This window comes from Aptenodytes forsteri, unplaced genomic scaffold (genome assembly GCF_000699145.1).
Source record: "Aptenodytes forsteri isolate BGI_AS27 unplaced genomic scaffold, ASM69914v1 Scaffold354, whole genome shotgun sequence".
Lineage (NCBI taxonomy): Eukaryota > Metazoa > Chordata > Aves > Sphenisciformes > Spheniscidae > Aptenodytes > Aptenodytes forsteri.
Genome location: NW_008795043.1, coordinates 991457 through 1006973, shown reverse-complemented (window position 1 = coordinate 1006973; position 15517 = coordinate 991457). Strand labels below are relative to the sequence as shown.

Here is a 15517-nt window from a genome sequence, read left to right as displayed (position 1 = left end):
TAGTGCTCATCTTCTAGATGTAAAATCATATCATACTGTGTCCTCTGATAAAGAACAGGATGGAAGTCAACAAAATTCAGACGGGAAACACAACAAACAGCAATTTCAACAAATAAAGGCCTATTTAGCCAGAATTGGACCAAGCCCAAAGTTAAACATACTTGTTTTTCTGGAAATATTACTAATTACAAAATGAAGTTGGGTAGACTGGAACATCTGGTTGTTAATCAGAACTGGCCTATAAGAGAGGTGGTGACTGGGAGACAACCAGTAGGACACAGTGATAATGCAAATATCAGAAAGACAAAGAAGACAGTATCAATAAGGAAGGTGCAGCATACATTAAAGAAAGCTTTAGAAAAATAAACTAACTGTTCAAAAAATAATATAGTACTCCTCTAGTCTGACATTTCAAAAATAGGAAAAGTGCAATTAGGACTAAACTGCCAACCAGAACATGGCATGCTACAGGACACCAGCGAGGCTGTAAGGCAGAAAGCACAGTGGTCACGGAAAACTTCAGTTACTCACCGCCTCCACAAAGTGGGGAGATGTCAGACCGGACTCTAATTCATGCTACATTTTTTAACAACATAAATTGTTTCTTGGGCAGTCAGACATCACAGAAGGAGAAGCCGTGCAGCCATGAACAGCACACAGGATCAGGATCAAATGTTACTTTTGAAAAATTATGGTGTGATAGTGACCACAATGTGAGTGAGTGAAACATCCTTATGGGAATGGGAAGGCCAGAAGAAGAATCAGCAAAGCACAGGAAGTAATTATAAATGAAATACTACCATTCAAAACACAATAAATTCATCCAAATTGGAAAAACTGAAAAGAACTCGGAAAAGTTAAATAAAAAAATTGTAAGAAGGGCAAGAAAAGACATTGAGTAACACCAGGCCAGATGCATTAAAAGCTAATAATAAAACACATCAGAAACAGGAAACCTGCCACAGAGACTGCAGGGTCTGCAGATGATAGATGCAGAACAGGAGTGCTCAGAGAATATAAGTTTGGTACAGGAAAGGTATATTAATTACCTGCAGCAATGCTTACTGTGGAAGGGCTTAGGAGGGTTTCCACACTAGAACTTTTATCTGCGGGTGATAAGTTGGAGAAATGGTCTCAGCTGAAGGGCCAGACGTCAATAGAATGAGCGGTGATATACCAGCAGGGCCAGACGATGCTCATCCAGTGATTTTAAAGGAGCTCAGATATGAAATTGCCTGCCTAGTTACTGTGGAGTGTAACTTATTGCTCACGTCAGACTTGTACCAGCGGAATAGAAGGAGGCAGATGCAATATCAGTTTTTAAGAGGGCTGCAGAGGACAGCTGGGGAGTGACAGACCAGGAGGTTTCATTTCCATATGGGAAAAAAAAAAAGCAAACCACAGAAAAGTAAACAGAATTCAAAGGCACATAAGTGGAAAAAATCAGCAAGGCTTCTGCAAGGGCAAATCCTACTTTTGGTATCTATTACAACTCTGAAAGAGTCAGTGAATGTGTCAGTAAAAGTGAGCTGATCGATACATTTAAAAAACCCTAAACTGTCATGGGATAGAAAGGGAAGTCTCCCTTTAACTGGTTGAAAGACAGAAAGAAGGTGGCAGTCAGCAGTGAAATTGCATAATAAAAGGAGGTCCATAAGAGACTGCATCGTTTAACATACTTACAGGAAAAGCAGGAGGATTGCAAAATTTTCTGGTGGTAAAAATGTCATAGATTAAGAGTTGTAATCATCTCAATGCCAAATGATACGTGATAAAATGGTAGATGACATTAACTGTTGACAAATGTAAAGTAGGGCACATAGGGAGAAAAATCACTTCAACACACAAAATAATGAGCACAGCAGACACTGGTACACAGGAAGGATCCAGGAATCACTGCAGAGATTTCCCTAAACACATCAGCTCCATGGTCAGTGTTGGAAAAATTGCAGAGGGGGGCAATAAAATAATAAAAACCATTGTGACAACTTTGGCTTGAGAAGAAATTAGGCAGACTAGATCTCTTTAACTTGAAAAACTGACTGAAGAAGGTATATGAGTAGTTACAAACATGCACTGACAATTTACACTTTCTCAGTCCATCATATAAATAGCAAACCTAATAGGGACATATAAAATTAAGAAAGGCATTTCACAGAATAAAATTGAACTGTAAAACTCAGAAGCACATGATGTTCTTAAAGAAAACAGGACAGATGATAGGTTTTTAAATGTTTAGACAAATCTGTGGAAGGAAAAGAACCATCAAGACCTGTTAAATATGAGGATAGACTTGCTGGCTCCATAGGAAGCTTAACCCACAGATTACTAAAACTGAGAAGGTATTCTCAAGAGTTATTGCTCCTCATTTTACCTATTGTCGGGGCACTGTGGAGGCCAGGGGTGCCCCAGGGGTGGCAGGGCAGGGCCTGGCAGCCAGGGCCTGTCCCACCACGCCAGCCAGGGAGCAGGGCAGGCCAGGGGCAGCTGGTGACAGCCCCAGCAGCAGGCATTGGGCACCTCACTGGGAGTGGGGACGGGCCAAGCAAGAGAAAAGAAGATTGTTAAGAGATGTAGCAGCCTTCAAATATATACAACATAGCAGCAAAGAGGAAAGCAATAAACTATTTTCCATGCACACAAAGTAATGGGCTTGAATGTTAGCAAAGGATATTTCAGAGCAGTTTTCTTAGTCTAGCTAAAAGAATGTACAGATGTACAGTTGAGTACTATTCTACGCTGCTATGTGGGGGTACCAGTACCAAGAGATGCTGTCAGTGGTTTTTAAGAATGGGTTCAAACATTGATCAGAAATAGTTTATAACAGCTGTCCTAGCTTGGAGAGGGATACTGTCTCTTGGGGAGTTCCCATGAAAGCAAATACCAAAGGCTACCCTTCTTTCAGTGCTTAAGAGGTCACAGACTCCTCAGGCCAGCTCAATGAAGAGGAGGATATTTTACAATGGAGAAAAATGTTAATAGAAAGTTGCTGCAATTTGCTTATGGGAACTAACAATGAGTATGTGAATAGGACATTCTGCATTTTTCTTGATGGAATTTAGAAAGTGTATAGGTGACTTAGAGCAGCGTTTCCCAGAATGGAAAATGCTTGCCTCAGGGAAGACAAGTGCTACAGAAGTTTTATTTCCTCCAGGCTGCTGCAGCCTCTTTGGGCTCTCTCAGGCCTTGGGGTGCAAGATCCTTGGCAGTCTTTGTCCGAGGTGAGGGCATTCACAACAGCTGACTCCATCCAGGCAACACAACATAGAATCATAGAATAGGATCATACAATATCTCAAGTTGGAAGGGGACCCATAAGGATCATTGAGTCCAACTCCCTGCTCCTCACAGGACTACCTAAAACTAAACCATATGACTAAGAGTGCCATCCAGATGCTCCTTGAACTGTGACAGGCAGACTGAGTGAAAATCTCCCAGTATGGTTGCAAACCCCTGAAGGGGCACAGCTTCAACGTGATCACCAAACTCTGATTTCCACCAGAAACTGAAGTATAACGTGATTTGATTAACAGAGTTTTCTTGGAGAGAGTTAAGAAGCATCCCTACTACTATTGTTCCAGCAGCCAACTAGCAGCAAGGGGCTGAAACAGGGGGGTAGATGCAAGAATATCAGGGAGCTAGCAGATAGTGTTATTTTTTGCCTTAGAGACCCTGTGGACCCAGCAGCACCGAGCGCTGTGGTGGCCCTGCCCTGCCCTGCCCTGTCCGGCCCTGCCCGGCGCTGTCCAGAGTGCTGACGCCGCGGCGAGAGAGGGAACGGGGTGGTCCAAACCCTCTGGGTTTTTGCACAAGATCAGAAAGCTCTTGCTTTTACCCCGGAAAGTTCCTTGGTTATAACTCCGGGAGGTCAACTGGAAGGCAATTAATGTGATGCTGTTCTTAAAAATATTGGTGCTCGTGGCTTTGGTGTTGTCTTTTGTGGTGGTTTTTTCCCTTATGACATCGAATTTATTGTACAGTCAGACATCAATAGTGGAGACTAGGTTATGGGGGCCTTGCAAGAAGAAAAGTTTTGAAGCGGGAATGAGACTTTGGTTTGAGCTGGTAGAATGCAGGTGAAAGAAATAGGTAAGAAGACAAAATCCAAAGAAGGCATTGGCACGATGGTTAGCTCATTATTGTTAGAAACTGAAAAATGTACCAGGCATTAAACCAGAGGAAATTGCCCCTTCTGCCTGGGGGATATGACTTACTACATTTAGAAGTCATTTAATGGTCAGATTTCAAGTGTTGCCAAATGACGATGTGATAGCTTTAAACAAGACAAGACAATGTCTTCCATGCTTGGTATGTGTATTGAGTAACACAAACTTCAGCCATGTCAGAGAAGTGGTTGTTGACAGCCACAACGAGATATTTCATTCTCAAAGGGAATCCTACTTGTTTTTTGGAGAAGGCTTTCTCATGGCTAAGACAAGGAAGAAGAGCTTGGGAATTCAGGCCTCTCTCATGCACTAGCATAATTAAAACCTAACTTATTTTCCATTGCACCTCATTTCCCCCAAATATGATAAGTAGCTGTTATTTGTCCATCTATTGGGATTTTGTGAACCTGAATTCCTTCTGATGTGCAAAGCGTTACTTGTCCTGGCTGGAACATGGCTATTGGGTATCAGTCATACAACAGCAGCTTGCTGAGATACGTTGATATTATGTGGGCTTATTAAGAAAAAATTGCTCTCTCTAGAACACACCATTTTTTCCCATTGCAGTGTTTGTTACAGGTAATTTAATATGAAGAAAATAAATTTATTACAACTGCTTTGATCCTAAGAGCAGTGAGCTGAGGTATCCTGGAATTAACTCCTGAGAGAATACAAGACACATGTAGAATTCCCACTGCCTATGCAAGGCAAAGCATCACTCTGCAGTTCCCAACTGCCTGTGGGTATTTCAGATTCACCTTTTTTTAGATAGGTACATAGTCTTATAAACATTTTTGCTATGTGTTTATCTCCCTTTCTGAAGTTTAGGCATTTGCTATTAGGGTTATATTATTAATTACATTTTCACTAGCATCACAGATGACCTAACCCAAATGGCATAGGCTGCACTGCCTCCCACAGTGCTCTACCCCAACAGCAATTCTCTCTCTGGGAGGAAGGGAGTCTCCAACTCCCATCATTCAAATATCTAGGAGCTGTCATTGCTGTGCCTGAAAAATAATGGAATCAAATTGTGGCATAGAAGTTAATTACCATTATGTATGAGACTCATAGGCAGTGATTATAGACATTCATAATAAATTTAAGAGGATCACAGAAGATACTGTTGCTAGACAGCGATGTTTAATTTACATTTATAGGTGCAAATTAAGAATATAGAATAAAACATTGAAGTGCCAGCATCTCTCTCTATGACTTGCAGTTCAGACAGCTCCAAAATGACTTGAACTGCTGCAGGTTCCCAAATGCACTGCACAACCTCTCTGTAGCTTTTGGATCTCTATTGGAATTAGAAATTAGTTTAGTGCTCCAAAAGCACTGATATTTCTACATGATAAGAAAGTCACTGACTGGCTTTTCAAATAGTCTCCCAGGAGATGAATGCTTAGTCTAGCTTTTAATACAAGGGCACTCATACCACTGATCAGGGAAGACTTTCTGACCCACTCAGTAGAGAGTTGATGTTCACATCTCCCTCAGACCTGCCTTTTTATCCAGCAAATGAAAGGAGAGCACCGTGCTGGGATTATAACTCCTTGCTGGGGCTCAGGGTCCCCTTTTCTTTGCTGTTGCTGGATTCATCTCTCCTGGACAGATTTGGAGCTGGTGTAAATTTGCAGAGCTTCACAGCAGACAGGCATGATTTACACTAACTGAGGCCTGTCTCAGGCATGGACAAAAACATAAAATAAATTCTATTCTGTGAGACAGAAGAAGCTGATTCTCCCTGGAAGGAGCCTGCTGGGAGTTTGAGGGTGCTTTAGGGGCAGAACAACCCCATGCACTAAATTAGCAGCTGAGCTAGAGAAGCTCTGTGTTCCCCATGCAGCCACATGCCCATGCCCCTTCCCCACAGACCTCATGAAAGGGGCAAAACAGTTGGAGGCAGCAGCCTTGAGATGGCCAGGCTTAGAGCAACCCTCCTACCGCTGGTGTCACAGTGGTCCCCTGCAAGCTAGGCCAGGGCAGGATGGGAGGAAGTGGCTCACCAGATCAGCTGGCGCCTGCTCAGACCTCTGCTCCCACCGTTCTTTTTCTGCTCTTTTTTGGCCATAGAGCTACTGAGAGGTGACACCCAAATCCTCTGCAAAATGGTTCTCTGCCAAATGTGCGCGACAAAGTGTGGAAGGGAGAGAAGCTGAAGGGGCACTGGGGACAGAGACATGGAAACTCGAGGCAAAGTGAATGTCAGTTGGCTTAAATTCAAACCAACCAACTGATGTGAATGGAAAACTGGGAGAAAGTGAAGAGGCAGATGATGGCTTAGTCACAACACCTTAAAGGAACATGTGAGACCATCCAGAGCCAAATCAGCGTCACAAATACCCCTATCAAAGAGAGGCAGCAAACTGCATCCTCACGTCTTCTGCATCCTGCCCCTTTGGCATTCCCCCCGCCATCCAGCACGTCAAGCAGGGATAGCTTCACCGGGGTGAGCAGGCAAGTTTCATAGGCTGGATCAGCCTGAGAGGTTTGTGTCACGAGGTGCAGAACAAGTGCCATTCCCATCGGCTAGGACTGAGTTGACTCAAAAAGATTGAGTCATTCCCAGGAGTCAGTCTGCAACTCGGCAAAACTCACTCCTGCCTTTGAGCAGGCAAGGAGGACTCATGTGCTTGGGTAATGCTTGCTTAATGAGTCTTGCCAGAAGGATGCCTTGGTTTGACAAGGGCAGGTGACAAAAGCTAGGGGGCTGAGCTGATTTACTGCTTTTGAGGATTTTGGTACTGTTTTTCCTGGGTGTACACACTGGTGATTGGCCTGTGGTGAGATGGGCACTGCACGAGTGCTTTGCTGGATGAATTAAAAGGAATCTGCTCAGAATATTGTACATTACCAGGGAAAAGATAGAGCACTCAGCTGTCAAATGCCTTTGACACAGTGACCATGGCTATTTTCTCAAATTTGGTCTCCCCTTAGTTTCTGAGACTGTTCTCTCCTGCCTCCCACCTTTCTGATCATTACTGCCACAAGTCCTGTGGAGGATTCTTTCTATCCATGGGGCTCTCCACAGGGTTCTGCCATTGGTCTATTTTTTATTCTTGCTTCAACATTTTCTCCTTGGTTAATCTTGTTTGCAAGCACAATTTTGGCAGTTTTTTGCCACGTCAATGAGTCACAGCAGCCTCTGCTCCAGACTTTTATCCTGATGTCCATATCTGAGTCCCAAGTTGTTCACCATTTCTTAACAGCTCTCCCCTGCTTAAGCCTGATGTGCCTGCAAAGCTCTTTCCAGCTGTAGAGAACACTCCCATCTTGTCTTTGGACCATCACCAAGGGCTCCACTCTTGTCCCTAACCTCTGTTTAGGGCTTTACATCTAAGCTATGTCTACATCTTGTTAATACTTCCTGACTGGCCTCTCTTGAGAAGCACAGCCTTTCTGATCCGTCCCCAGAAGTAAAATTTGACCACAAAGTTTTCCTTATCTTCTTAGGCCCTGGACCATGCAGTGTTGTCATTCTCAGACCCATTCAGTACCCTGGCACACAGCCCTGGCCGAGCTCTCTGTGCCAACTGCACCAGCCCCATGTTTATCACACCAGCATCTCTATGAATCCCCCCTTCAACATGCACTCTCTCACTTAGGACTATGTTTTTCTTTCAAGGACCTTCTCAGCCATGTTGTATCCACTAGGAATATGTCTGTCCTCATTTCCAGTATGTCACAGTGCCATGCCCTGTTGTCCTTTGGTTAGGTTTTTCACAGTCATCTCCATGTGCCTTCCTTGGTTGTCCTTGGGAAAAACTGCCCATAAACATACAACAAGCTTCCTCGTGTGCCTTTCTCCAGCTCCTCTTGTGTGGCTCTGCTTTGCTGAGCTGCCAGCTGTGCTGATGGGTGTTGACCCCATGCTCCCCTGTCTTGCTCACCTCCCTTGTTTCAGGCTGTAAGCTCTCTGGGGAACATGCCACCTTTAGTTACGTGTTTTTACAGTCCTTCAGTACAGTGGAGCCCAGGTCTAGGAACACAGCAACACAAGTAACAAACCCTCTGCCCTTCCCCACAGTTCATTTTGATCTAAGCTGCTGTACCCAGTTGTTGCTTGGAGGTTTTAGAGCTAAATCATAGAATCATAGAATGGTTTGGGTTGGAAGGGACCTTAAAGATCATCTAGTTCCAACCCCCCTGCCATGGGCAGGGACATCTTCAACTAGATCAGGTTGCTCAGAGCCCCGTCCAACCTGGCCTTGAACACTTCCAGGGATGGGGCATCCACAGCTTCTCTGGGCAACCCATTCCAGTGCCTCACCACCCTCATAGTGAAGAAAAAAAAAACCACTTTTTCTAATTATTATTCTATATAGAGAAGAACAGTTTCCTTTACTAGAATAAGTAATGACCTCATTTCTATGTGTGCTGCTCACAGGGGAAAGCATAAAGCCAGTCTTGCTATATTCCTACATGATCTTGTAGGAAGATTCCTGTCTAATCTTTGGCAAGTCTTATAGAAAACCTGCACTGCCGCAAACTAAGGAAAACAATGAATAATTCATTTTCTTATCTGTTTCAGGATTGTTTTCTGCAAAACATCTATTTTAATAATTCATGTGTTTTTTAGCTGCACCATGCTGCAGATGCAAGTGTACAGAGGAGAGCCATCCTGTTTTTTTCAGTGTAGCCTGGAGGATTCATTAGTGCAAAATTCCAGCTCACATTGGACCAAATTCCAAGTGAGGAATGAGAGGTGAAAATCAGGGTGGTTAGCAAGACTCAAAGTAGAACAGTCCTCCGAAAATCTTCCTGTGATGCCAAAATGGTCATATGTTGACAATGTCAAGCTTCTCAAGAGCCAAGTGGGGGACAGAGGGAAGTATATACAGAGTTCCCATATTTCCCAACAGTATATACAGAGTTCCCCTATTTCCCAACAGCGCTTGCCAAACACATGAACTTAGCATTTACAGAATTGCACACAGTTACTGTTTCAGGCTGTAACTGATTCCTACCTCAGTCAGATCCATCCAAGCAGCAGAGCTGCGGATTGAGGTTTCCTCTAGAGCTCATGCAGGAATGACTCCAATCCACAGGACCCCACTAGTGGACAACCCTGCAATGCTGGTCGCCCCTGTGGAAGGGTCAAAAACCTCAGGCCACATTATGACAAAAATGGACAGGTCAGCAAATGAAACGTTAAAAGCTAACCACAGCCCATGGAGGGCAGGATTAAGAAGGAAATGATGATACCAACTGCATAAAGGAAACCAATGGGTGCATGATGCTGCCACTGATTTTTTTGGTCAGTAGCAGCAGATCTGGGTCCATTAACCTGAGCATCAGCACTCTGTTCACATACATCCTGCTCCACCTAACAACACTTATTTCAACTGGGAACATGCTGAAAATTCTCCGCTTGCAGCAAAGTGCTTCACCCAGCACCGCTAAGCCATCGCCACCCGGCTGTGCTTCACAGGGCACACAGCACAGACCACACGGTGGGTACAGGTGCTTTTAAAGATTGTTCTTCCATTAATGAGGACAATGGATTAATCCGCTTTACCCTCTACACGACAGGACACTTTCCAGTCCAGCTTCAGTGCTGCTCTGGGAAACAGCCAGGAGATACAATTCTCCAAGACAAAGTGCATAGATAAGATGGGCTTTGTTTGCTTCTAAAAATAGTACATAGAAATAGCACCAGCATTTGAAAAAGTACCTTCCAAAAGAGACAGTAAGAACCTCAGCAAAAATAATTCTCCCTTTCCCATAGGAAGAAAAAAGCTACAAGCCAAAAAATGATGAGAAGCCAAAGCAGCACTCGCTCTCCTCCCAGCTGTAATCAAAACCCCAGGCACAGATCCTGCCGGCGCTCATGGCCCCAGCTCCACAGATGCTGGCGGAGCACCGAGGTTACTGAAGAAAAATCAGCGTCCACTTACGTTGTTGAAGGAGCACTGGCAACAATTTAAATTCACATTAGCCGGGATAAGGAAGTGCTGTGCTATGGGAAGTGGCTGAATCTATAACATAGAGAAATACAGGCCACCCTTGTATAATTTCGCATACAGAATTAAAGAACCACAGCACTACGTGGCCCTTTTTTCTGGCTTTAAGCAGATCAAGGTAAACATTTCTGCATTTTAAATCATGAAACCTGCTGATATCATGTTTTCATCAATTATATTTTCATCTGCCTGCCCAAAGCAAGACATATTCTGTATAGCATCAGTACGCTATCTTGTATTTTATAAAGTAAATTAGCAGCTTAGACTTACAACATGGCTGTGCCTTTTTAAAACACCTGGGTTGCATGGTGCTGCCAATGTAAATTATTTGCCTGAGAAAAATACGTGTTCAAAAAGAAAGGTGCCAAAGAGCTTTACAGGCTGGGCAGGCAGCACTTGCTGCCTGAGCTACCGGTGCCACGCAGGGCCAGGGATGATGTCTTCCCAGCAGCAGGCGTCCGGCCGGCTTCATAGGAGCCTCTGCGAGAGGAGATGTCAGGTGAAGTGCAGCAACCATGAGGCTGTGGAAAGTTTTTCAAAAGATCCAACCTAAATCTTCTCTGCTCTTAATTAAACTAAAATCTGCACCCTGCAGTGAGCATAAATATTGATTCTACTTTCTTGAAACAACTTTTTATACTTTTTTTTTTTGCTGTTTCTTTCATTTTCTCCTCCATAGGGAAAGCAGCATCCAGCTCCTCACAGGTCAGTTTGGAGATATATCAGTGACAGTGTGATTTCTAATTTTTTAAAGAAAAGTTTAGGTTTGCACCGTGGTAAGAGGCCATTCCTGGGGAGGAGGGAAGGCAGTGCCAGACACACGTTCTCCCTCAGCAGCACACAGCCAGTTTGGCAGTCACCAGCAACATTCTCTGCCCCAGGTTTGACAAGGATTTTGAGAGCAAGGATGTCACAGGGCAAAGCTGAAGCACGAGTGGGCAGGACGATAAGATCTGTAGGCAGCAGCATGCAGGGGCTCCACAGGAGAATGAATGTCACACTTAGCTTCATTAAATCCATCTCCCTCAAGACAGGAAAAACAATCACCCAAAGCAACTAGATTATAGTGACACAATCTGACACGGAGCCAGATAACATTTTCTGATTTTATTTGAAGTTGACACCTTGAGACAAGGCATAACAACTGAGAGGATTACAGCAGCAAGAAGGTGGCAGGGACCTTCGTGCCTCCCTCCCCCCCAACTCCATGAACTCCAGTGCAGAGTAATAAAAATAAACCAGCGTAGCCTAACAAATCGCAGAAGGTATTTAAGTCAGAGTGGGGCAGGGAAAGAAAGCGAGAGCCTAAGATTTGAAACAATGAAAACGGTTGCTAGAAACTTATTTCTGAAGCTTCAAGAGTGACACAAAGAAGTCCTCGATAGCTAATGATTATGAACAACCACTTTCCAAAATCAATGGTAGTAAGTTAAACATGCAGTTTTTATTCCTTGTATTTTCATGCAAAATATGCAATAGTTAATATTTCCAGTTCCATATTTCCAAATTCATTGGAGAAGACTAATTATCACAACACCCATAGAGTTTTGCTGATTAACTCTGCAATGAGTGCAAGTTTCCAGCCCTGCAGAGAAGTCCTGATCCTCATCTCACATTTTAGCAAAGAAATGAGAGGGCTTAAATCCAAGAAGGAGTTTCCCAAGAACTTTAACCACTCCCATTGCTTTATTTTTTACTTATAAAGTGATGGCCCAAGCTGTAACTAGAAATGGTATAAAGAACCTGATCCAAGGAAGTTCAGATCACTCTTCAGACTAGGAAAATACCACAAAGCTGTTACATCCCTTTTTACCTGATCCATTAAAATAAAATAGCTTTCATCTGTATTACTGCATATCTCAAAAATAAAACCCACAGTGCTTCAGTTTAGAATGACATATAATTTATTCATATAATTCACAAGTAGTTGGACACTACTCAATTTAATCTCCATATGCAAGTGATTTACACGTATAATACTAAAATTGATTGCTTAGAAGGTAAAAAATACCATGGGTATGAAATGCCATGGTAGCTGCTGTTCGATATACTACACAATCTTAGCGTCAGAAACTTTTATTCATTTATGTTTTTAGAAAAAAGGCAATTGGCCATGTTTAATTTTTTTTTATAAGTAGTCTGGGAAACTCAAGTGTTTTTTGCTCTAAACCTTCCAATCAATTATTTCTCCCAGTTCTTAGGAACTCAATTGACAACCAAAGCAACATTTTCAGTAGTTCAAAAAAAATATATAGATTTTTGCTCCCCTGAATTCACCAAGCACAATGTGACCAAATCATGTTGCCTTCCAAGATGCAGCACAAAATACTAACCCCTGTATATTTAAAGGAATGTGCAGGAATTTAGACCGTGCTTCAGCATGGTGGTGTTGGTGACAACAGCCTGATGATATCATTTTTGGCCCCTACCAGTATCCAGTAGTTGTGAGTGTATTTGCAGTTCAGTGTGAATGTATTAGCATCATTAGACTATTTGGTATTCATGCAGCTGTGGAGTCTGATTGTAATTCTGCACAAACTTCTCACTGAAACTTGGATCTCATAAGCCTCATTAATTCTGCATTAAGCATATATGGCTGCATGGAGAAAATTGGACTTTAATGTGTTTGCCTGCATCAGATTAAATAACACACATTATCTTCTAGACGAGGTCCAAACATATACTTCGTTTGAAATACCAGTACTTATCTTAAAACATACCAAGAAGTTAAAAAGCTTTCACAATACAAGATCCAGCTACTTATTCCACATATACAAAAACACAGCTAGAGAAATACAATTCAATTGTCAATGCTGAATTATGAGGAAAGTCTAAAAAAATAGAAGAACTCTGATAACTGGACATCAATTCAGAATGTAACACTGCATAATGCCGCAATATGAGCACCCATTTAAAATGAGAAATCCCCAACAAGAGAAACATAAGGGGATCTAGAATGTGTGACAAAAATAGATGAATAGTACACCAGAAACATGCATACAATTGCCATGGTCATTCAGTATGCTAGTGACGGTCTAAACAGTGATCTAACACAGGAGTGACACAGTGTTTCCAAATAAAATCGAGTGAGTAACTACATATTGATTAAACTTTCTGATGCAGCAAAATGAGGGCACAGAGCCATCTCTGGGTTCTGAAGCTGTTTCAAGATTCGCTTGTGAAACTTCTCTCTGACACGATTGAACTCCATTATGTCCAGTGGATCCTCTTCAATCCAGAATTTGTGGAATTCATGCATTAAGTAGCCTACAAAATAATAAAAAAGGAGAAGTAGAAGAGATAAATACAGTATGTAAAGATCACATACAAAATTAGAAAGAAACCTGCAATTAACAATTATGATTTACACAGAGAATCCTGGTCACTGAGGTCTGACACCTCACAACACTATGCAGGGATAAGACTAAACCCGTTTTGGACAAACCCAAAATTTGATGAATATTATACATTGGCAGAACTTCTCACAATAAATACAAGCAGTCACTAGTTGTCTTGACATACGGATACATGAACGAAACCATTAAACTAATGAGTATAAAGCAGGGGAAGATGCTGCTGACGCTGCTCCACCAGCCTTTGGTTTATGTTCAAGTTCTGTCTCACAGATATTTCCTCATGGGAACATTGCTTACTCTCCACTAAAAAAGCGCATACTCGTAGAATGTAACAGTTACCATCACGTCTTTCTGTATTAACGCTTCCTCCTCATGCACACTTTTGCCCTATGTGTGCATGACCTTGCTGGAAATGTTGTTTAACACTTATGCCTATGATCCTGAAAAGGTGAATGTTAAGGTGATATACAGACCCACTAGCTTTGGTGAGACATCCCTGTTACAGGAAGAAACTTGATTCCAAAGTGGGTTTAATGTACAGGCTCCGATTAAGGCCTTTACCCTCTCAGTTCTGTGCCGTCCTTGGACCCAAAGAGTTCCACTGACATGAAAAACATTACATCCAGCATTAGGTCCAGTTCACTGAAGTCCTAATCTCTTGATCCCAGTTTCCACAGCAGATGAACCATTGAAGAAGTATAATCTTTCATCCCAACACAGCCAAATGTGCAAGTGAGTTTTCTGTATTCCAGAAAGTGAGGGCATTTGGCTTAATTGCTTTTTTCCATTTATTTCTATTGTATGACAATTACAACATGCATACTTCTAGCTTAAATTTCAAGGTATATTTGCATAGTCACATTTTTCTCCCCCATCATCAATTTGAAAAACTCCGTTCAAAAGGTACTTTAAGTACCTCTTCAAATCTCTTCCATATATTCCAACAGCCACAGGCTGTTTCATTCCAGAGATGTTACTTTCAAAGAAAAGCTCAGTAAAACCACTTTATATAGTGATTTTTTTTTTTTTTAAATGTAAAACATTGTTAGATCTCCACCCCTCAAAATCTAGGAGATTTCCAAGATGTACCTTCTGTACTTCAACAATGACTGTGTTGAGAGTGCCACTGAGCAATGCAGTTTCATCCATTGCTTGTACAGTCAGAGAAGGCAACAGAGCCCAGGAACAGTTGGCTAAATTCAATACTCAGCTTCATGTGTGTCCCCATGGACTGAGGGACCAGAAGGATTACAGATGAGGTGACATGGTGGATCACTGTTTAGGAGGTCCATGCAGTACAGCCATTGTGTTGCTCTACCAGCAAGATTGCTGGGTGGGCAATGTAATTTTGACTTTCCAGTTCAGTCAGGCAGCCTGTAGGCATTTAATGCAGCCTAACGGTGTCTGGGTTTGAAGGAAATTTGAAGAAAACCTAGGATGACTGCAGTAGGGAGAGGAGAGAAACTGCAAGAGCATAAAAGCAGGGATTTGTCAGACTCAAACAGATAATCTCTGGATGAATCATCCTTACTCCAGGAAAGTTTGTCTGTTGATGTTTTCTCTACAGTAAAGCCCATTTGATAACCTCAAGTTTTTCCTAGGATGGCAGGCAGAGTGTGTAGGAACATCCACCACCTTTACTGGCCCATTACTACACCAGAGACCCGCATAAGTTTTATCCCACTTCATAACTCATACATGCATGGGCTGTAGAGGGAAGAGCTGTCAAAATCAGCTCTCCCCTCAGCATCGTCATGATGGACTGGCCATGCTGGTCAGCAGACCACCGGTCCTGGGGCACAGTCCCAGGCTTCGACAGCAGAATAGTCTCTCCTGCAGCCAAGACTTTGGCAGTGGCAACAAGACATGGTAAAGATAGTAAAATATCTCTTCCTCCCCCAAATTCAGTGGCGGGCAATTTTAGATGTGGCAAGAAACCAGAACCAAGAATAGGATCCAAGAATAGGATATAGAATCATAGAATCTCATTTAGGTTGGAAAAGACCTCTAAGATCATCAAGTCCAACCG

The 15517-nt window shown here is 42.6% G+C and overlaps 1 protein-coding gene across 1 annotated transcript in view; it reads right to left on the bottom strand.

The window, feature by feature from the left end:
• Nucleotides 1–13226: 13226 nt before the first annotated feature.
• Nucleotides 13227–15517, bottom strand: part of ELMOD1 (ELMO domain containing 1) — a 20599-nt gene continuing 18308 nt past the window's right edge. Inside the window, exon 10 of the mRNA XM_019471442.1 lies at nucleotides 13227–13399. Within this exon, the coding sequence (XP_019326987.1) occupies nucleotides 13227–13399 (173 nt within the window). The remainder of the gene's footprint in view (nucleotides 13400–15517) is intronic.